We start from the raw sequence: 21,843 nt of genomic DNA, 5'->3' as shown, positions 1-21,843 counted from the left end.
ATTTCTCATTTTATTTATTTTTTATTTTATTTTTATTTTTATTTTTTTTCATTTCTCATTTTAAATTGCTGGGGCTCTTGCTACTTTCTGGCCCCTGGTCTTTGTCTAGTACTTAATTTTTTTTTAATAAGAAGAATAACTATGATAACTAGTATTTATATAGAGGTTACTATGTACCAGGAACTATTTCCTTAAATTCTCACAACACCCCAAAAAGTAGGTGCTATAATTATCCCTATTTTACACGCGAGAAAACCAAGACACATATAGATAAAATAACTTGCTCAGACCACTCACCTGGTGGATGGCAACCAGAATCATCTTAGGAGTTTATTTAAAGGAACCTCATGTCGAGCAGCCCGGGTGGCTCAGCGGTTTAGCACCACCTTCAGCCCAGGGCCTGATCCTGGAGACTCGGGATCGAGTCCCACGTCGGGCTCGCTGCATGGAGCCTGCTTCTCCCTCTGCCTGTGTCTCTGCCCCGCCCCCCTCTCTCTGTGTGTGTCTCTCATGAATAAATAAAAATCTTTTTTTTAAAATTTTTTTTTAAATTTATTTTATGATAGTCACACACAGAGAGAGAGAGAGAGAAAGAGGCAGAGACACAGGCAGAGGGAGAAGCAGGCTCCATGCACCGGGAGCCCGACGTGGGATTCGATCTGGGGTCTCCAGAATCGCGCCCTGGGCCAAAGGCAGGCGCCAAACCACTGCGCCACCCAGGGATCCCAGTAAATAAAAATCTTAAAGAATAAATAAATAAAGGAACCTCATGTCAACCACAGCCCCCAGGGATAGCTGGAATAGTTCACTTTAATTTACTAGTTTTTGTTCCTCCCACTTTGGTTTCATCATGTTTTACAAAATGAAGCACCCATCCTCCTGGAACCAGCAACTGTGGTGTTTGTACGGAATGCAATCCCAGACTAACCACAGAGGCTTGGAATTGTGGAAGGCGTGGGACAAGACCCCACACCGTAAGCTTGGCTGTGGTTTGCTAAGTAACAAAACTTTGAGAATGACGATCACAGCAAGCAGGACATACCTTGCTCCCATCCTAATTTGAGGGTAAATTCAACTTTTATCAACCAAATATTATTTTCTATTAATTTACATAAAACTTCAGAAGGTTTCATTTTTCACCTCCCATCAGCAGGACTCTTGCTCCTGTCCTGCACCTATCTAGTACTCTAGAAAAGCTAAAATCAGAATAAGGATAAAGATAAGGATAAGGATAAGAACAAGAACAAGACCACCACCACAACTGCAAGCCTGTGCCGTAGGGCTGTGGGCAGGTCTAGTAGGACTCACAGCAGGTAGACCTGAGGGTGTTCATGGACAAGGACTGAGGACCTATTTATTGGGGGCTGTGGACTTGGCAGTTTGGGGAAAGTGCTTGCACTGGAGTATGCTACTCAGAACCACTGGCTGGTGTAACCCTGCCTTGACTGCTCATTCACTTGGCTTTCCTTTTCCTTTCTAAAATGAAAATATTGGACAGGATGGGCATTTTTTCAAAGAGTATGTTTTGTTTTTAGCCTTTCTTCAAATAAAGGCTCATCTGGAAGCTTAGAAAATGAAGTAGATGAGCCACAGTTTCTTTGGTGGAAGTTGGAGTGGAACCCAGAATCAACCCTTCACCCCCAACCCCTCACCAATCCCTGAAAGCCTGATTATTCTGTATATGAGCTCCAAAACATTCAGACTAGATGATCTAAAGACACACACCCCTACCCCCAGCTTCCATACTCCCTGTCTGTGTGCTCAAAGGAATGTGCCTATCTAAAGGCTTCTGTTTGCTAGAGGTGTTTGACTGCTAAAGGCAACTTTGTCCTTGACCCTAGAGGTTGTTTTTTAGGAAGCTTAAAAACATTTAGCAAAACATCCTCAGGGTTGACTTATTTTGAAAGGCTTAATGCATATTGTTTTTGTCGTATAATTAAAATCCCTTAAACTAGACTTATTCTCTTGAATTTTGAAGAGTAGGAAGATTTTTGTTTTGATTTTTGATTAGATTCATAAAATTGTGATACACATAGTTACAAACTTGTCCAGCTCCCTTTGGATCATCAAATGAAAGTTGAAAGCAGGCAGAGACAAACCATTAAGATTTTCAAAAGTCAGTGAGAACATCTTTGGAATAATGAGTTTGCATGTGACCATGAGTAAATGGTTGCTTGCAGTAGAGACTAAATATGATTGTTTTATGGTCAGCAGACTGTTAACTAGGCAGAGTCATACAGAATGTTAAATTTAAGGTCCCCCAAAGTGAGCTGGGAGGTTGAATCAGAGTCAGTGGTTTGAGGGAACATTCTCATCCTCATTGAAATGTGCCATATTTTCTTTTCCCACTAACTCTGAATGCAGCTTCCAAAAAAGTGGTAGACCAGCTTGGGAGTGGTACCCACAGCAAAAGGTATAGGTGACCTAGAACGATGTAGTAACATTGCCAGGGCAGGTATGTATCTTCTGGATGTTAATTCTGTTTCCTACCCTCCAAAAACCAAAATTCCATACAAAATGCAGCCCTCTGTGTATAATACAGTCAATAAATATCCTCCATCATTCTCTAGGGGTGAAGCTAGGTGTGGAATACTTTGCAGTTGCCACAGTCATCTATCACTTGTAAGCCAAACGGTAATTAATGTAGAAATTATAAAAATTCAGACTCTAGTAAGTCATTATGATTTAACCTGACATTTGATCCTCTTACAATGAAAGTGAGGTAGGACCTCCGCATTCTGCAGTAATTTTCTTCCTTGTAGACCTTATCCTCACCACTTTTTCAAAAGCATGGAAAGTTTGGAATCCCCCAGTCCCTATAGCTTATTTGTGTCAAATGAGTCACTGAAGAGAAATGCCCGTTATTTTTGCAGGGAATACAGAATGCCTTTAATCCCCTGTAGTCCAGCTAAGGCAGGTGAGAGCGAGAGTCTAGGCAGATGAGTGGATAAAGGGGCAAGGAGCTAATAAAGTCCACTGTCCTCAACTCCTTAGTTATGGTGGCGGTGGGGAGGGCGGCGGAGGTGGTTTCTGATGGCAACCACTAAGTACATTGTTTCTGCTTCTTCCCCCTTTGCAGTAACTCTTTTTTTTAAAAAAAAATATTTTATTTATTTATTCATGAGGAATAGAGAGACAGAGAGGCAGAGACATAGGCAGAGGGAGAAGCAGGCTCCATGCAGGGAGCCAGATGTGGGACTCGATCCTGGGGGGATCGAGGATCATGCCCTGGGCCGAAGGCGGCGCTAAACCACTGAGCTACCCAGGCTGCCCTCTTTGCAGTAACCCATGCACTGCTAAACTCATGCTTTGCATCAACTCATCATAATTTCAGATGTGGAGATGGCTTTGGCATTTTCTCTGATATAATCATTCTCCCTGAGCTGTTTTAATGTCTTGAGGAAGTTTCAGCATCTTGGGTATGGCCTCCGATCCTGATTGCTTGGGCCCAAGCCACAGCTGTATCTCTCACAGGGGGTGTGACCTTGGACAATTTCTTGCACTTCTCTCTACTTCAATTGCTTCATCTTTAAGGTGGAGATCATGATGGTGCTTGCCTCAGAGGGTTATAAGAAATCATTGAGGGGATCTTTGTTCAGTGCCTGTAGAGAGTTCGTTCTCAGTAAATGTGAGCTATGAATAGTGATGAGGCTATTCTATTTGCAGTTTACGAAGCGGATAGTCATGACCATATGTAAGAGGCATCGATATTATCTTAGTAAAGTCCATAAAATTTCATTTCTGGTCATAAAAATAATCACATGGGATCCACCTGGAAAGCTATCGTAGGTCCGATAGCACAGAGATACTTGTGCACTATAAAGACCCTTTCCAGATTCAGCCACCATCAAGAGTGCTTTGTGTTTAAGAGGTTGGTGAACTGCAAGTTCATTCAGTTCTTAAAGTTGATCCTTCCAATGGAGTCAAAGAGCTGAGCTTGGACTGGTGCCAACCATCTGGGCTTATAAGGGAGTATCATTGGATCACAAGTTCAAGGGGAATGACAAATGAGTTCTTGATTTTTTTTCCCTGTACCTTTCTAGTTAGGGTCTGGAAGGGTCTTCTTCCTTATTGAATATGACCTTTTAAGAAATGTAGTTTTCATCTTTCCCAAGGGAATCATTTTTCTTATGGAATTCAGTTTGCTTTAGGTTTCTTTCTCTTCTGCTGAGTTTAAAGGTGAGGCCAGGGCCCCGTGCATGTTTTGTTACTGACCTCTGCTATTTTTCTCTCAGCTCTGTCATAAATCTCATGATCCTCATCTCCTAGGCCAGCTCTTTTAACACAATCTGTTGTAAGATGTGCTGTTTGCTGAAGAACATGCAGCATCTCTGTTACCAGGGTGTGGTAGCATCACTGGGGCCCATACTTTCCCCCACATAGAGCCGGGCACTGTGGCCCCTCAAAGCCCCCCCCAAGGCAGAACCAAACGTTGCCAGGCGGAGTTGACCTGCTTCTGCATTCTGTGCAACCTTGGGCAGGTCCCTAAATTCCTTTGGCTTTAAGGTTTTTCATCTCTGACGCTATGAGGTGAATGATCTCAAAAATCCCATCTAGCGATCTCCTTCCCCTAAGCAGAGTTTTCCAAACTCTGTTCTGTGCTAAGTTATTATTTGTGCTGGGGTTAGGGTTCTCTGGCCAAATACATTTAGGAGATGCTTCTTATCTTACTCCTCGTCTCTTAGAGAATTACATGGCATCCATGCATATCAATGTCTCTGAGAAGTCCATGGTTAAGAAACCTGTCTAACAACGCTTAATCAAGCATTTCTCAAATATAGGTACATAGGCAAATTAAAGTGTTTTTATTCATTAATTTTGCTGACTGATGATTGCTTTCCTGGGAAGAGTTCTGAGGGGTTTTGAGGGAGAGGCTCATGCTCCAGGTCCTAGATGATTGAGTTATGTAAGGCAAAGTACACACAGCAGTAGTTCTGATTTTTCCTTCTTTTCGAAAGAAAAAGAGCATGCATGCGAGAGGTGATAGAAAGAGCAGAAAGAAACAGGGGAGAGAGAATCTTAAGCAGTCTCCATGTCCTGTGCAAAGCTGACTTGGGGCTGGATCTCACAACCCTGAGATCATGACCTGAGCTGAAATCAGGAGTTGGATACTTAACCAACTGAGCCACCCAGACGTCCCAGAGTCGCTGATCTTTAAATGACTTTGCAGAAGTACCATTGCCATGTCATTAGAATATGGTTATACATTTTAAACAATTTTTGAGCAATTGGTTTGCGGAGTCTAATAAATCACCAAAGTATTTGTACTTCAACTAACAGAAGTCAAATCTGGCAGGGGAGAGGGGGTGCGGAGGGCGGGTCATGGTTTGGAAGGAGCTACATTATTGGCTAACTGTTCACAAAGTCAAAGTTTCAATATTGGCTTGCCCTTCCACCTCCACAGTGCTGCCTTATGAAAGACAAGGAACCCGTGCAAGTTACTCTTCATTAGAGTCCTGGGTTAGCTCCAGGAAATAGTGGCAGCATGACATGTGGTTTCTTCCTCCCCCTTTCACATAAAATCCAGTAGGAATCATAATCTGAGATTTCAAGGGACTAGGAAAAAACTAGCTTCCATTACATTTGAAATGATGCTAATGGGAATTTTTTTAAAAATGCAGTTGTGAAAGATTTCTGTTCTATCATTTGGTAAGACTTCCGAGCCACTAACCAAAAAACATGAAAGCATGAAATCACTGTCATGAGAATGTTAGGCATTAGGCGTAATCAGAAGATTTCAATCAATGTGACTGGCATTTTGGCAGCAGCTGACATAAGACAGCTCTGCAGATGCCAAGCATTTTATCAACGAGTAGTCCAGTTGTGCTCCATTGTCTGGTGCCTGGTGCTTCGGCCAAGTCAGGAGGACCTTATCGGAGGCACAAAGTTCCAGGCAGTGGCCTGGACTAGGAGGCCAGCGGATGGGGTAATCCAGGACTATGGCTATCCTCAGAGCCAATCCAAAACAAAATAAGCCATCTCGACGAGGAAGAGAGTAAGCTGGGGACGTACAATTAATCGAACTTGATATTGAAACAATGTGATTGTGTGGTCTCTCCTTCCAGTGGGTAGATTATGGGCTTTATATTAAATTAATATCTCAGAATGGCTGCTCGTGCTTGTGTCTTTATTACAGGAATTGAATGATTTACCCTCACACTTAAAACAATTATGGCAGTTTCCTTCCACCTCTTCAGCCAGTAAACGTATCTGAGGCTGGGGATATTTGTCCTAAGTGTCTTTTCCCATTTAAACTCTATCTTCATAGTGTTTCCAGTTTGTAAAAGCCCTGGTGTTCAAAAATAACCAGGAGAAACGCTGGACTGTGGGTGGCGGGTAATCCAACCCAGCATCAGGGCATTCCTGACTAAAGGGAAAAAAATGCCTCTTTCCTGAGCCTTTCCGGATGAGGTCATTGTTTTCAGACAGCCTGTACCTAATATAAACGGACTCAAAGTCCACAGCTTGCCTCAGACCAATGTTTTGTCAGGGAAGAACGTCCAAAGCCACGAGGAATAGGCTGATAGTAAAAGGAACCTCCTCAAGTTATAGTATTTTTGTTAAATCCTTGTATTAAAAAAAGTAATAAGAGCCCATCTGGTGAGGCAATAACTCATTAAGTGAAAAATGAAGGCAAAAAAAAAAAAAAAAAAAGAAGGCAGAAGGCTTGGGAAGATCAGTCTTCTTTCTTTTTCTTCTTCTTCTTCTTCTTCTTCTTCTTCTTCTTCTTCTTCTTCTTCTTCTTCTTCTTCTTCTTCTCCTCCTCCTCCTCCTCCTCCTCCTCCTCCTCCTCCTCCTCCTCCTCCTCTTCTTCTTCTTCTTCTTCTTCTTCTTCTTCTTCTTCTTTCTCCTCCTCCTCCTTCTTTCTTCTTCTTCCTTCTCCTCCTCCTCCTCCTTCTCCGCCTCCTCCTCCTCCTCCTCCTTCTTCTTCTTCACCTCATGTGTTTGAGTTATTGTGAAATGACCGTGACCAAAATCTGGATTCCGGATTCTGCAGAGTGGAGGAAAATCCGAGGAACATTCTGAGCATGTTTTAATGCCGGCTTCTCAGAAAGGATGGTTTTCTGCAGGTGCAATATCGGAACTGAAGTGTTCTTGAGAGTGGTCTTCAGAATTGATAGGAGACAGAGTGGGGAGCAGAGGGGGGTGAGGATTCTGTACGTGAGGAAGGAGCTAGAATCATGCAGGAAACTTCTCGTTCTTCCTGCGCTGGCTGCGGCACACCCTCTGGGTGGCACACCCCTCTCTCGAGTCCAGCTCAGCCCACGAACTCCTGGGAGGAAAGCCAGGGCCCAAGCCTTTCCTTTGAGGAGTGGATGCAGTCCTCCCGTGTGGCCAGGCACCTCGCGAAGAAAAGCTGAAATCTTAGCTCTAAGATTTGTGCATGTTGATGACCTGGGGAGAGACTGAGTTCATGGAGCCTCATCACGTGGTTGAAGACACCCAAGGTTTGTTTGTTCATTTTTGTAAACGTGGCATGTGCACTGCCTGGGGCAGACCATGCCTTTAAAGATGGGGAGAGGGCAAGGGCATTTCCATTGGCTAGAAGTTTTATATTAAGTTTTATGCTTATTACAGTATGTTAACACTCTATTTATACGCATAACATATTTTTGTATAAAAATGTCTATCTTCTATAGCAACATATTTAAAGATATTATTAATATAATGGGGTCTTAAAATCGACATGACTTTTGTAGCGGGAATCCAGCAAAATTAAATTGAATTAAATTTAGACTGTTGGAGCACTTTAAAAAAAGAGTCTTCGGTGACTGTGAGTGAACCCTATGATCCCATTTCTGTTCCTGTGCTCTCTTTCTTCTATACCCCACTTCCATGACCATACTTCTGTGTTAACATAGCTTTGAGATGACTTCTTTCCTTCTCATGTTGTCCTTTTGTGCTCCTGCACAGGGCATGTAGGCGCTTTGAGTTTGGATGCCATCCCTAGAATGCTTCCCCTAGAGTTGGGTTTTGTGGGAGTTTGTTTCCTGGGGAGGCTGGCTTCAGGAGTGACCCAGCTTCTCGGGCTCAGCATCCCCAGGGACTAGCAGACAACACCCCAACTTCAGAGGTGGCCCAGCACAGTGTTGCGGGCCACCCCACTGAAACCAGCAGCCTGTGTCGATTCATGCTGCCTTTCTTGATACCGGATCCCTTAAGATAAGAGATTGTAACTTATTTTGGTTTCAGGAGAACAGGCTAGCGGATAATTCCACATAAGGTGGACACGCTCTCTACCCTCCCACCTTCACTCTGAGTGCTCTGCTCGTCTCAATTTACTGGGACCTCCAGAGGCCTTGGGTTTGCCTTCCTTCCCACCGGGGAGCCTGGCCGTGTTGCACTTCACATGTACACACTTGTTGGGAGGTACAGAGGAACTGCAGGTTGGCACACTCTATAACTGATGAATAATTTATGGTGGCTTCTTGTGCCATTAAACTTTCTCCTGCAAATGAACATGATTTTGAAAGACAGCGCTGATTTAAAACTCTAGTAGTGTTTCTTATTTTTTATTGAACTGCCTCATATATTTTGCTGGGGAGACAAAAGTTGGCAAACATAAGAATAATAAAATGTAAAGCTAATAGGGACCCTGTATGGGCGGTACGCCCATTCTATTGAAGCTTGTTCCTCCTTATTCTTTCTGAAGTGTGACATCCTCTGATGTTTTAAAAGGCCTCCAGATGCTTGAATAATCTCTGGGCTCTCCTAGAAGATAGAATCTGAATTTTAATGATAATGTGTGTATTAATTTTATTAAGATATTACTAGTATTTAGAGTTGGAAACTACGATTCGATGGCTTTTCCTAAGTGAAAGGGATAAAATTAGACTATCTCAAGATGTCTGCATATCTCTACTTGAATAAACTTGAAGCCCTCTGTTTTCCCTGCACTGTAAAAAGAGAGGATTTTAGTTTTGATTTCCAGGAAAGATAGGGCAGGTTTTTGAAAATCTTACATGATAGAGAGATTATAAGTAAACAGAGTAAGCCGTATATCTGATTATATTTTTTGAGGTCAAACTGGGGGGAAAAAAAAAAAAACTCTTTTCAAAAAAATTTCATTTATTTTTTCTGTTTTTTGACTACTCTTTCTTTCCACTCCATGGCATATTTTTTTAAGGGATTTGGAGTCTTTCCACTTGCTGCCAGCTGGAATTTACAGAAAGAGTATCTCTAGAACACTCAACAGTTGACTTGAATCTCGGTCATAATTAAATTGGAAGACTGGCAGATTATTCTAAGACTCAAAAACAGGCACACCTTATGTTTGGAACATAAGGACTTTGATTACTCTGCATTGTTTTAAAAGTATCCTCCATTCGGAAAATTGACAATATATTCCAATTACCTATTTTTTAAATAGAAGAATATTCTGAATGGATATATAATGAACAAGCGTGACCACTCTTAAATTTTGTCTCTTATTCCTGAAGGTGGATCCGTGGTGCTTTACAGCTTAAAGCTTTCTCTACTCGCCCTTCCCTCTTTAATGAGTACATCATTCTGTCCTTTCTTGCCTGGCACACCTTGAAGGCATTAGCTAGTTAGATGACTGTTGATTTACTACCTTGTACGCTAAACGATATGCTTAGAGCTGGTGTTTGCATACAATTAATAGTAATTTGGGCATACAAGACACCCAGCCTTCTCTTTTATATTAAAATCTAACTGTTGGGGTGCCTGGCTGGCTCCGGTGGTGGAGCATGCGATTCTTGATCTCAGGATTGTGGGTTCAAGCCTCACCTTCGGTGTGGGGATTACTTAGAAATAAAACCTTTTAAAAAATCTGATTGTTGACTTGCACTTCTCTGTCATAACACATATTTTAAAAGTTGGAGTGATAGGATATCAATTCAGAATACTGGGATTAAGTTTGTAAGAATTCTAAGTGCCCTTCCTTTCCAAAAAAGGGGGAGAAAATGCAACGTGCTTATGAGAACTCCTTTTAGATTTCATCTGAGAGAATGGAATGCTGGACAGGTTTTTCTGCTTTACGAGGCAGTCACAGCTGCCACTGCAAATGAGCTCTGCCAAGGTCAGTGACCAGTGAGTCAACTAGAGCATGACATTGCCAGGGACATGCCCAAGCAGTGGGAGCAGGCTGCCAGAGCACTGGGTATTGGGTTTTCATAGGACAGTCAACAATAGAATGAACTTTAAGAGCACTTGTCCCAGTCACCCCTCCCCTGCAGTAGATGCTTGCAGGCTCCCTAGATGCTTGCATGCACCACAGTACCATGACGACCCTTGAAGACTACTATCATGAAGATCTTAATGGAACAGAAACTCCTTGAGCCTGGTGGTACTCTTTTTTATGATAATTTTCATGGGAATCATACTTCACACTGACACGTGAATTGAAGTGGTAAAGAGCTAAAAGGTGAACTGGAACACACAGTGCCCTTAGAAAAAGGGTCACCACAATAGGGGAGTGGTATTCTTTTGTGGAAAGCACATCTTTTGACTATTTTTAAATGATTTCAATGCTCTGTTTTCCCTATATTTCCTATATAAGGTGTTGTTGGCTATGTGAACCCTTACGTGCAGGTGCAGATTCATGAATTTGATTAGCCATTTTACTTCTGAGGCTCTTGGCCTCGCCCATGTTTTTATTTTACCTTTTTTTTTTTTTTAAGTTTAAAGGAACTCTCACTGTAATAGTCTGTCTCTCTAATTGGTAGCTTCCTCAGGGAGGGTCTGCTGATGTGTCATAGAGCCCTCCCTGGACTTGGCATTAAAGCAGTTCATTAATGTTCTGTTTGTTATCATTAATTTACTAAGCATCTTTCAGCAGGTGGCAGGTACTGTGCTAGGTACTGTGCAGAATAAGTCTGTCATTTAATATCTATAATCTTGGAAGGATCACTGGCATTATGTGCCAAAGATGAGCTGAGCAATTCAAGTACATGACAAATTAATAAGCACCTGAACAGGGTGAAGAATGCAAGGATAGGAATATAAGATGTTAGGGGAGGTAGTCACCTCAGGAGATTAGGACACTGGCTAGAGAAGGCTGAAGTGCTCCTTGGAATAGAGATGAGCCCAGTGGATTCAAGGGTCACAATCTGACCACAGATCACTTCTTCTGTGGCTCTAGCGTGGAGGAAGTTGCCTCTTGTTCTCAAGAACCATCTCTGCCGCCGCTTACTGCCAGAGCCATAAGGGATTGGGGATTTATTTTCCCCTTGCTAAAATGGTATTCTTTGGTGAATTTCAAAGTAATTTTTTCTAATGTTAACCTATAGTTTCAGACTTGCAGAAGGAAAGCAACTTCCCTCTGGATACAGAGCTCCAGAGGCAGAAAGATTTGGTTCCCATCATGGCTTTGATATCTACTAGCTGTGTAACCTTGAGCAAATGTCATAATTTCTCCAAGCCTGTTTCCACATCTATAAAATGGAGGTAATAGTACTACCTGCTTTATAAGATCATATTAAATGAGTATGTTTATGTTTAAAAAACTCACAACAGACTGCCTTACATTTAACAATGAATGACTTATATAATTATTGGTTATGGTTCCACCTGAAAAGATGTAGATGCTTCCAAATTATTTAGTTTGTTGAACACTGCCTTAGAATCCAAGACCTTGATTCTAGTTTGGTTATTTTATTTTTTTAAATTTTTGTGTGTGTATTTTTATTTTATTTTTAATTATACAAATCATATGAGAATAAGCTCTCACTGTAAACATTTCAAATAGTATATGAAAGGCAAAAGCTTCCCTTGGCCACCATCCAAACCTAGGGGGTAACTACTATTATCAGTTTTATTTATTCATTTTATTTTCATCAAAGTAATTCATGTCCCTCATTCTACAAACAAGAGTGTCTTCTCCCGTGAAAGGGAGACAAAGCAAGAAAATCAAGGATTCTAAACTTTCTCTTGCCTGACTCCCTAAGATGACACATTTTCTCCCTGTTCCTAAGTGTGGCTCTTTGTTTATCTATCTCATCGTTTCTTCCGACACATGACACATTACGGTTTTGGAAAGTTTGAGGTGCCAAATTCAACCTTTGTGTTTAGATGTTATCCATAGTCAAGAGTATAGAAGAGTTAAATCCTGACCTTCCTTTGTAGAAAATCAATAGGTAATGTCTACCATGAAAAAAAAAATCAAGAGATGGCCTTATAAGCATCTTCTATATGGAGATGGAATTAAGGATGAGAATAAATAGCTAAAGAAAATTGAAAGAGATTGCTTCCTCTCTCTTATCCCATTTCCACATACAGGGAAGGGGACCTCCCAGCTTGGCACAGCACCTCAGATCCTTTTCAGTGGGCATCTGTGAAGAGATGTCTCCAGGCACAGAGACGATGAGGAGGGGAATAGAGGTGTAACTCCTTCCCATAAACACTGTCAGGCCTATTCAGTCTTATCCTACATGCCTGCCTTCAGCAGTACGTACCTGGTGCCCCCAATACCAGACCTTTCCTGGTTTGCCCCTAATAGACACCTCTCCCTCCAGCTTAACTTACAGCCTCCCCATTCTTGGCATATAGCATTCATTCACTTTCTAGCTTATAAACTGTGTCCACATCTCTTATCTGCAGTTATTCCTCTCTCGTTCTTTTTGGGGTTTTGTGAAGATGCAGAGATCAAAGTACTATGTTTAGGGGCACCTGGGAGCCTTGGTTGCTTAAACGTCTGCCTTCGGTTCAGGTCATGATCGCACGGTCCTGGGATCGAGCCCTGCATCAGGCTCCCGGCTCAGTGGGGAGTCTGTTACTCCCTCTCCCTCTGCCTGCCACTCTGCCTCTCTCTCTCTTTCTGAAATGAATGAATAAAATCATTAAAAAAAAAAAAACCCCGAACAAAGTACTATGTTTAACCAGAAGCTTGAAGTCTGTATAGATTTTGGCACTCCATTACTGCCTCAACTCTAATTATCCCACATTTCGTCTCCTTTTCCTACAACAGAATTATAATTTCATTGATAATAGAAATGATAATTTTTATATCTTTCAGATTTCAGTAATGAGCACATGGTAGATGCCCACTAAATCATATCGATTAGCTATTTATCTTTTGTTCTTTGGCTGGCAAGAGACATGTATGTGTACTATTTGAGAATATAGTCACATAAAAACTACATCCCTAAAAAAATGCCAACTTTTTCATTTTTGCCTTGGAGATTCCAAGGAAATGTTAAGTATTAGCAGTAAGTATTTTCAGGCAGGGTAAACTTTTACCAGTTACCTATGGCTGCTTTATAATCATTCCAGTTCAGAAATTTCAAGCAACGATCGTTTATTATGTTTCATGAGTCTGCCTGCCGAGGGGCAGGTGCTGTCTGTGGCATTAGTGGGCAGCTTGGCAGACTTACGTGTTTGGAGGTAGCTCTGCTCCATGTGTCTCTCTCCCTCCTCTTGGAACCAGCAGTTTGTCCCAGCCATGTCCTCACCCCAGTGAAAGAGAAGGACAAGAGAACAAGCAGAAACATGCATGATCTCTTGAGGCCTAAGTTCAGAACTGGTGCACCAACATGTCCTCCTTACTCTTCAGGCCCGGACAAGTCCCATGGTCAAACCCAGTCTCAAAGTGAGTGGATATTGGAAAGTGACATGGCAAAGGACTTGGCTGCAAGGAGGCGTAAATTAGGGTCACTAATACAATCTGTCATATCTGCTATACTGTAGCAGTAGCTTTGGTACCAATGGACCCTTATTGACACCGAAGTAAAAGTCAATGCCCCAGTTAACCTGACAGAACTTTTATTTTTGATTTTTTAAAAGATTTTATTTATTTATTCATGAGAGACACACACACACAGAGGCAGAGACACAGGCAGAGGGAGAAGCAGGCTCCATGCAGGGAGCCCAATGCAGGACTTGATCCCAGGCCTCCAGGATCATGACCTGGGCCAAAGGCAGACGCTCGACTGCTGAGCCACCTAGGTGCCCCTTATTTTTTACTTTTAAGACCAGAAAGTGACTTTTTAGCCCTCAGGGACCTTCCTAACCATACTTGAGGAAATGATCTACAGATGAAGCCAATGAATAAGATATTGGTGGAGCAAAAAGCTAAGAAAGAGAGGTTTGAACACTTTGTGTGACTAGCCTAAAGCCAACTCTTTGTCAACAAGATAGTAACTATTTTAGCCTTTGTCAGCCAAGTGGCCTTTCTTGCAGCTAGCCCCCTGTGAGTGTAACACAGCAGCCGTGGGTAATGCATAAATGAACGGATAGGACGCTGTTCCAGTAAAACTTTGCAAAAACAGATGGCAGGCATTAGCGTATAGACCACTAACCTAGAATATTGAAAGAAATAAGAAAGACTTTGCTAGGGGAGGTTTTTTGAAAAAAGGAACAACTATCTTGAAGGCAGTAATAAGACATGTTTTAGAGAAGTCAGTAAAACTTGTATGGTCATTTAATTGGTAAACTTTCCCACAGGTTAATGTGGTTCAGTGAAAACTCTACACTCTTCTATGGTATTATTCAATACAGATCATTTCTGCCTCTAAAAGCCTGTTTGAAACCATGCTTACTAAGACCGTTAGTGTTTTTCTTTAGCTGGAGAACGGGGGGGGGGGGGGGGGGGAAGTCTGAGAAAAAAGTAAAAGAAATACCTAATTAAAATGATTTGATTTTATGCCACTTTAAAAATTTTATTTGACCAATGTGACCTAGATTTGTATGAGGGAGCTAAGGGGATTAATAAGGGATGATTTATGTTTAACTGTGAAGAATATGCAGGATTCGAATGAGCATTTTTCCACCTCAATTGTATTTCACTTAGAATTCATTAACAATCTTCCTGTTTTTCCCCATATTTGAAGATAGAAAAAAGCTCAGAATACTGTTGGGAAGTCAAGGGGTTTTGTTTTTGTTTTTTCCCCAAAATCTTCACTCCCTGTTTATTCATTTACACTCAGTCTGTCAGTGGCCTGTACTTGGAGAGATTACTGCTCATTAAATCCAGACACAGAAGTTTGGAGTGTGGCTTTTGGAAAGGTGGGAAGGAATACCTCTTAGATAAGAGCCTCACTCCTATTAAATTAAAGCTCCATATTTTCCTTGAGTGTTTGTTTTTTGGTTTTTCTCTCCTTGCAGAAGATGTCAAAATATACACGGAAGACAGGGTCTGGAAGTTGTGGTTCGATCTCACTCATTTCACGATTATTTTTTGAGCTCTGCTTCATGCCACTGTTGTAGGATGTGGAGTTAGCATAGTGGAGAAGTTGATCCCTCCCTTCATGGCTCACATGAACCCATATAGGCTGTAGACAAGTGGACCACAGCATCTCAACGTGCTGGGAATCCCAGGGGGGAAGGAACCAGTCTCCTTCAAAAGTGAGGGGGATTTTTCCCAAGGTAAATAAACTCCCTCCTGATTTTACATACCTATGATTTAAAAAAAAAAAAAAAAGCTGTGCCTTAAAAGGATTTAGAATTCTCCATTCCTAGTCATTACACCTGAGGTTGGTGATAAAATTAAAAGAAATCCTGAGGAAGTTTTAAGAACACAATAATTTGACATCCCCTGAGTTTCTTGGAAAAGCACCATTTTCCCAGGTAACATAATCTCACTGTTACTGATTATTATCTTACAGTTTTATGTAAGATACATTTATAGACATGTTTTACTTCTTTCCTTAGAAAGTTCTCTTTTCTCTAGGTCAGTTACTTTCCTAGTGTTATGCATTAAATTGTCCCCTGCAAAACATGTTGAGTCCTAACCCCAGTGTGTGTGAATATGACCCTATTTGGCTCTAGGGTCTTTGCAGATGGTCAAGATAAGGCAAGGTCATTAGGGAGGACTCTAATTCAGGATGACTGATGTCCTTATAAAAATGGGTAATTTGGACACAGAGACGGTCACAGAGGTAAAATGATGTGAAGACTCTGGGAAAACACAGCCATCTACCAGCCAAGGAACACCTGAGGCCACCAGGAGCCAGGGGCGGGTTGGGGGTTGGAGTACTGATTCAGGGTATAGATTCTCCCTCTCAGCTCTCAGTAGGAACTAACCCTGCTGACACCTTGCTCTCAGACTTTTAGACTCCAGAACTGTGAGACAATACATTTCTGTCATTTAAGCCAATCAATTTGTGCTACTTTGTTTAGGCAGCCCCAGGAAGCAAAAACATTTACCCAATGCATAGAGTCATTGTATTACAGAGCTAATGTATGTAAATAAATGTGCACAATAGTGGCTGTCACACAGTATTATTTTATTACAGTGTGGGTTTCAGCATGGGTGATACCAATATGAGGCCTCTTTTTTCAATAAATTTTAAAAAGCAACCCTAGTGATTATATCTTTAATGAAAACAAAAATAGATTTAAATAAGTAATTTTTGAATAACTATTATAGACCGGAGTGGCTAGGTAATTAGAGATACAATAGATGTGGTCCCTGCTTGCATGGTGTCCTTTGCAGGCTTTTGGCAAAACAGACTTTATCCTGATAACTGCATAATTATCAGTTGTGGTACTATGAGAAAATACGTAGCATAATAGGAGAATTTAATTTAGATGAGTGCACCCTGGTAGGCCTCACAGAGGAGGTAACATTTAAGCTGGGGCCTAACTGATGATTATGGTTCCCAGTTGTGGGAACCATACAGATTTCCTGGTAGAGGGAAGAGCATCTCTGATGTGGGAACAAAATGTGTCTCATTCAAGGAACTGAAAGATAACCTCTGTGACTTTGGCATAGTGAGTGAGGATGAAGGTTTCAAGAGATGAAGACAAAGATGCTTATTAGTGCATGCCAGAGTAAGAGCTTGGGGTTGGATTGTGCAATGACCAAATATTGAAGGATTGTTGTACAAGTTAATGTGGTTAAGTTTTTTTTTAATTAAAAATGATTAAAAGTAAATTGGGTGCATTAAAATTAAAAGTATTATTAGCATAGAGAAATGAAAAAAATAGAGAAATGGAAGAGAGTGGATTCCAGAAATAGTTTCAAACACGCATGATCATTTGCTTTACAATGAAGATGCCACTATAATTCAATAAATGGTGCTGGAGCCATTGGGTATTCATGTAGGGGGAAAATGAACCTTGATCCCTATCTCACACCATTTATAAAAATTAATTTGAGAAGGAACATAAAAACTAAAACAATCAAGCTTCTGGGATGAAACGTAGGAGGATATCTTTGTAAGTTTTTTTTTGTTTGTTTGTTTGTTTTTTGTTTTTTTAAAGAACCAAAAGCAAGCACTAGCCATGAAAGGAACAAGTTGCTGAATTGAATTTTGTTAAAATTAAGAACTATTCATCAGAAGAAATTCATTAAGAAAATGAATAGGCCAGCCACCATCTGGGAGAAAGTAGTTGCTTAGGTTTCTCTGAAAAAGTACTCATATCCAGTGTACATAAAGAATCTCTACAAAAGCAGATAATCCATACCTGCAAAGACATATACTTCACAAAAGAGGAGATTTCAAATGACCAGTAAGGAAATGGAAAAAGTCCCACCATCAGGAGTCCTCAACATGTAAGTTAAAGCCCCAGTGAGACACAATTATACATCTATGAGAACAGCTAACATGTAAGGAACTGGTAGCACCAAGTCTTGGTGAGGATATGGCACAACTGGAATTCTGCAATGCAGTGGGAGTCTGAACTGAGCTAATCAATTTGGAAAAGTGTTTGCCAGTACCTTCAAAAGCTAACTGATGACTCCTCTAGGTGTATGCTCAAGAGAAATGAGCATGTATGTCCACAAATGGACATATACAGTAATGTTCATAGCAGTTTTATTCATAATAGCCCCACACTGGAAAAGCTCAAGTGTCCTAAAACAGGAGATTGTATAAATTACTTGTGGTTGTGGTATACTGCTTAAAGGGAATACTACCCAAGATGGGAAAAGCTATTGATACACACAGCATGGATGAATTGAACAGGCATTATGCTGAGCCAAAGAAGCCACACATGGAATAGTACATACTGTGTGAATTATCTCGAGGTTCAAATGCAAGCAAAACTTATCTCCTCTGATAAACCAGGGTAGTGGTTACCTGGAGGAAGGGGGGGTACAGTATTGACTGGGTGGAAAGGAACTCACTGAGGTGTTAAGAATGTTCAAATCTTGATCTAGGAGGTAGTTCCATGGTTGTACAGATGTAAAAAAATTCACTGAGCCATGTACTTGAGATGTGCAAACTTTACCATAAGATGTGTTTCAATAAAAAAATGTAACATTAGAACTTACACTACAAAGGATTTGAGTGATGTGGAGGAAAATTCTGATAAAAAAAAAGTTGTAAATTGCACAGGTAATGTGATTCGAACTACATAAAAAATTTCATGGGAGAAAACCGCAAGAAAATATACTGAGGGATTAACGGTGGTTTCTGGATCATGTTACTTCCATTTCTTTATAATTTTCATTGTTTCTCAAATTTCTCTAATGAAGGATATCATAAATGGAAATATCAGAGAATTAAAGGGAGGAAACTATAGCTAAGAAAATATTTGAGGGAATTTGACCCTCAATTGTGAATCAAGTTTGCAATTTCAGAGGTGAATTAGCAGTTCAGAGACAGGAGAATTCACAGGGTTGTGGAATCACAGAGGGCTTCCCAGGGGAGTGAACCCAAGGAGGGATTGCGTGGAGGGAGGGGTGTGGTTGAAGTCAGGGGTGGTGGGTAGTCAGTTTACTTAGTGTGATGTTTCCTTCAGCCTGGTCTGACTCTGTTTCTCTCCACCTCATGGATCCTGTGGACCTTCACGTATATAATCACTTTTTCTATGACTCTAACATGAATATCTTTTAAACCATTTGTAATTCATATTCTTAAAAAGCGCTTTTTCTATCCTTTTACATCCTTAGGCATTACCATTTGCTCTGTTCTCTATTTTGAGGCTGCCTTACCCCCTCCCCCCTGCTCTGCTTCTCCATATGCCAGTGTGAGTTTAAAAATTGTGCCAAGCAATTCTCTCCTTCTGAAAAAAATAAATAAATAAAAGGACCACAGAAACACACACACACACACACACGCACGCACGCACGCACACACACACAGAGCTCCAAATGATCCATCTGTCCTGTTGAAGACATCCACCACCCACTTCATCCTGGTGCAGGCTATTTTTGTTTGCTTTGTCTTGAGAGTCCTATATTGGAAGCCTTTATAGATTACTTTGGTTTCCACCAGAAAATGAAAAGCAAACCACTTTGTTTTTCTATTTTATACCTATTGCAGGGCTATGCACAAATAGATATTCAATAAATGCTGATTGAGTTGCCTTTATACAGATCATGGTCTATGCTACATTCGGATTTTCCTGGGCACAGTTTTACTGATGGGTGCACATTTATAATTATGAAGTGGATTATGGAAAGGGTAATATTCTTTAGAATCCAATATTTTTCTGAATCTGTTCTCTGCAAACCTATATCCTTTTAGGTGAATTTAATTATGTTTTCAAATTATCTGTTATGAATTGGAGGATGAATTGAAGCCTTCTGGAGGTTTTTTTTTTTTTTTTTTTACTGCTTCTCTCCTTTTCTTGGCAAGATAAGTAATAGCATTATGCTGTATTACTGGAAATTTTAATCAATAAAATGCATGTGTCTTTAATTAGAATGTTAGGAAGTACTGCTGAGTTGGATCATTTTGTTAATGCAATGAACTGAGAGGCTCAAGCATTTATGCACAAAGGGTCAACTTGAGTAAATTGAGCCTACATGGGCAATTCTAATATTTTTCCCAGATAACCTACAAGGAGATTCATTTTAAGGTGCAATATTCATAAATATGTGTGAAGCATCTCCCCTGAAGCAGATACAGAAATGGAGAAGGCCACCTTTGCTTTCAAGAAGTTCATGGTCCAGTGATTTTTTTCCTCTTTCATCTATTCCTAGCTTTCACTTTGATGGACACTCCCAAAAGTACAGCTCCAACTTTGACTTTTCCACTGAGACTCAGAGGAACATTCCCATTTGTCTGTTAGACCTCACTTTGTAGATATTATGATGACATCTTAAATTCATTATTATATCTGAAATGAGTTCATTATCAACAAAACTCAATCTCTTTCTTGTGTCTCTTGTCTCAATGACTGTACTTTTTTCACTAGTCACTCTGACTCTGTTCTTTGGAGCTCTAAACAAACCCCTCATATCACAGATTTATTTCCCCCTAAGTATCCACATCTTTGGATTCTGGCCATTCGGGTCCATTGGAGTCAACTCCTATAAACAGTCCATCCTCAGAACACCATCCTCAGTGTTGGTCAGGTGTATGAATCCATGCAAGAAAGGGATGGCTCCATGGGGTACTCTGTATTCATGGGAAACTGTTACAACTATCTTGTGTTCCTTATCTACTAATACCTTTGTCTTACTCCACTTGTCCCATGGTTGGTCAAGTTTATCCGTCTCTCTTCCCATCTCAACCGGGGCTGTGTGCTCTCCCTTGGCTTCCTTCTCCCACATGTTGATGCATAATTGACTCCTTTCCCATTTCCACTTCCCCTTTTGATTCAGTACTTCCAGAGACAGACAGTTCTTCCTCCCCCAAGCACTACCCCTTCTACTTTGGCACAGTCTGAAGTCTTCCTACCAATACTGCCCAACTGGACAGCCCCCCAAATCATGGCCTGCCTTAGTCAATGACACGGTATCAACAGCAGTAAGCTTTGGGACTCCAAAAGTAGGTATTGCATTTGTTGTCAGTTCTAACATTCAGGCAGTGGGTGTTTACCAGGGGGTAATAACACCCAGATTAGGACTTAGATCATATTCGATTGGAGAGAAGCTATGATTTTTGCATCAGAGGAAATATTAGAGGTAAAACCTAACAGGGAAACGTGGATAAATTTCAAAAACATGCTGAACAAAAGAAGCTAGAGGCAAAGGGGGTAAAACCTGGATAATCTTCATGAAGTTCTAAAATGTGCAAAAATGGTGATAGAAATCAGAACGGTGGTTGTTTCCAGTGTGGAGGTGGGCGTAACTGGGAAGGAGCACAGGGAACTTTTTGAGGTGATTGAAGTAGTCTATATCTTGATAGAGATGTGGGTTATGTGGGTGAATGCATTTGTCAAATTCATTAACTTAGACACCTAAGATCTATGCTCTTCATGTATGAAAGTTAGACCTTAATTTTATGAAAGAAATAAAAAGTTTAGGGAAAAATTACTGAGTAGTGTGTGTAATCATATCCTACTAGTGATTAAAATAAAAAAATTATATAATGTGGATATAAACAGAATAACATAATGGAGAAAGGATATGTACCTATATTTGTGGCATGGAAGAAAATGTGATAATGTGATGAACTCTGCTCTGAAAGCACTGCTAGAGTTTGACACTTGATTGTTTGGGAATACATGGACCTTTATGCAGTGCATCATAGCAGAGATGCCAAAGTTAAAATCCGATTACAAAGGGGTATGAATCTTTTATGAGAGAACTCCCAGTGCTTCTCAAAATCTTACATCCCACCACCTCCCGCCAATACCTGAAATAAAAATCACAGCTGTGTAGTTTAATCTTGGTGGATGGGAAAGTTTACAACAGCGTTTGAAATAACTTATACACAGGTCTCAGAGTGCTGGCCCACAGACATGGTAGGCCTATAAGCATGTTTTCTCTCTCTCTCTCTCTCTTTTTTTTCTTCTCTCTCTCTGTGTGTGTGTGGTGGGGGGTAGGGATCTAGACAGTTTTTTGCGTTTTTTTTTTTTTTTTGCAAGTGTTTGAAATTTGGGAGATTTCATGTAAAAATCTGAACATCTGGCAATACTTGGCCTGCATCCCAAAATAGCAATAATTGCCTGGATCTGAGTAGTGGCTCCTCCTTTAGGGAGAGACTGTATTTTACACACATCCTACTGCTCACAAGTATATCGGGACCAACTTATGGCCTCAATTGT

General features: G+C 40.7%; 1 protein-coding gene across 9 annotated transcripts in view; it reads left to right on the top strand.

Moving 5' to 3' along the window:
• Nucleotides 1-21,843, top strand: part of ABLIM1 (actin binding LIM protein 1) — a 292,094-nt gene that overhangs the window by 73,279 nt on the left and 196,972 nt on the right. For 2 of the 9 annotated variants that reach the window (XM_055300654.1, XM_055300658.1), the window contains exon 1: nt 7,263-7,448. The exons of 1 other annotated variant lie outside the window; for it this stretch is intronic. In XM_055300654.1, the coding sequence (XP_055156629.1) occupies nt 7,385-7,448 (64 nt within the window). In that variant the 5' untranslated portion in view covers nt 7,263-7,384. Of the gene's footprint in view, nt 1-7,214; nt 7,449-21,843 lie in introns of those variants that run through there. 6 more of the 9 variants (XM_055300656.1, XM_055300649.1, XM_055300650.1 and 3 more) reach the window with 6 other exon arrangements.

This window comes from Nyctereutes procyonoides, unplaced genomic scaffold, assembly GCF_905146905.1.
Source record: "Nyctereutes procyonoides isolate TBG_1078 unplaced genomic scaffold, NYPRO_anot_genome, whole genome shotgun sequence".
Classification (NCBI taxonomy): Eukaryota; Metazoa; Chordata; class Mammalia; order Carnivora; family Canidae; genus Nyctereutes; species Nyctereutes procyonoides.
Note: the sequence above shows the minus strand (reverse complement) of the source record. Positions and strands in the feature narration are given on the sequence as shown.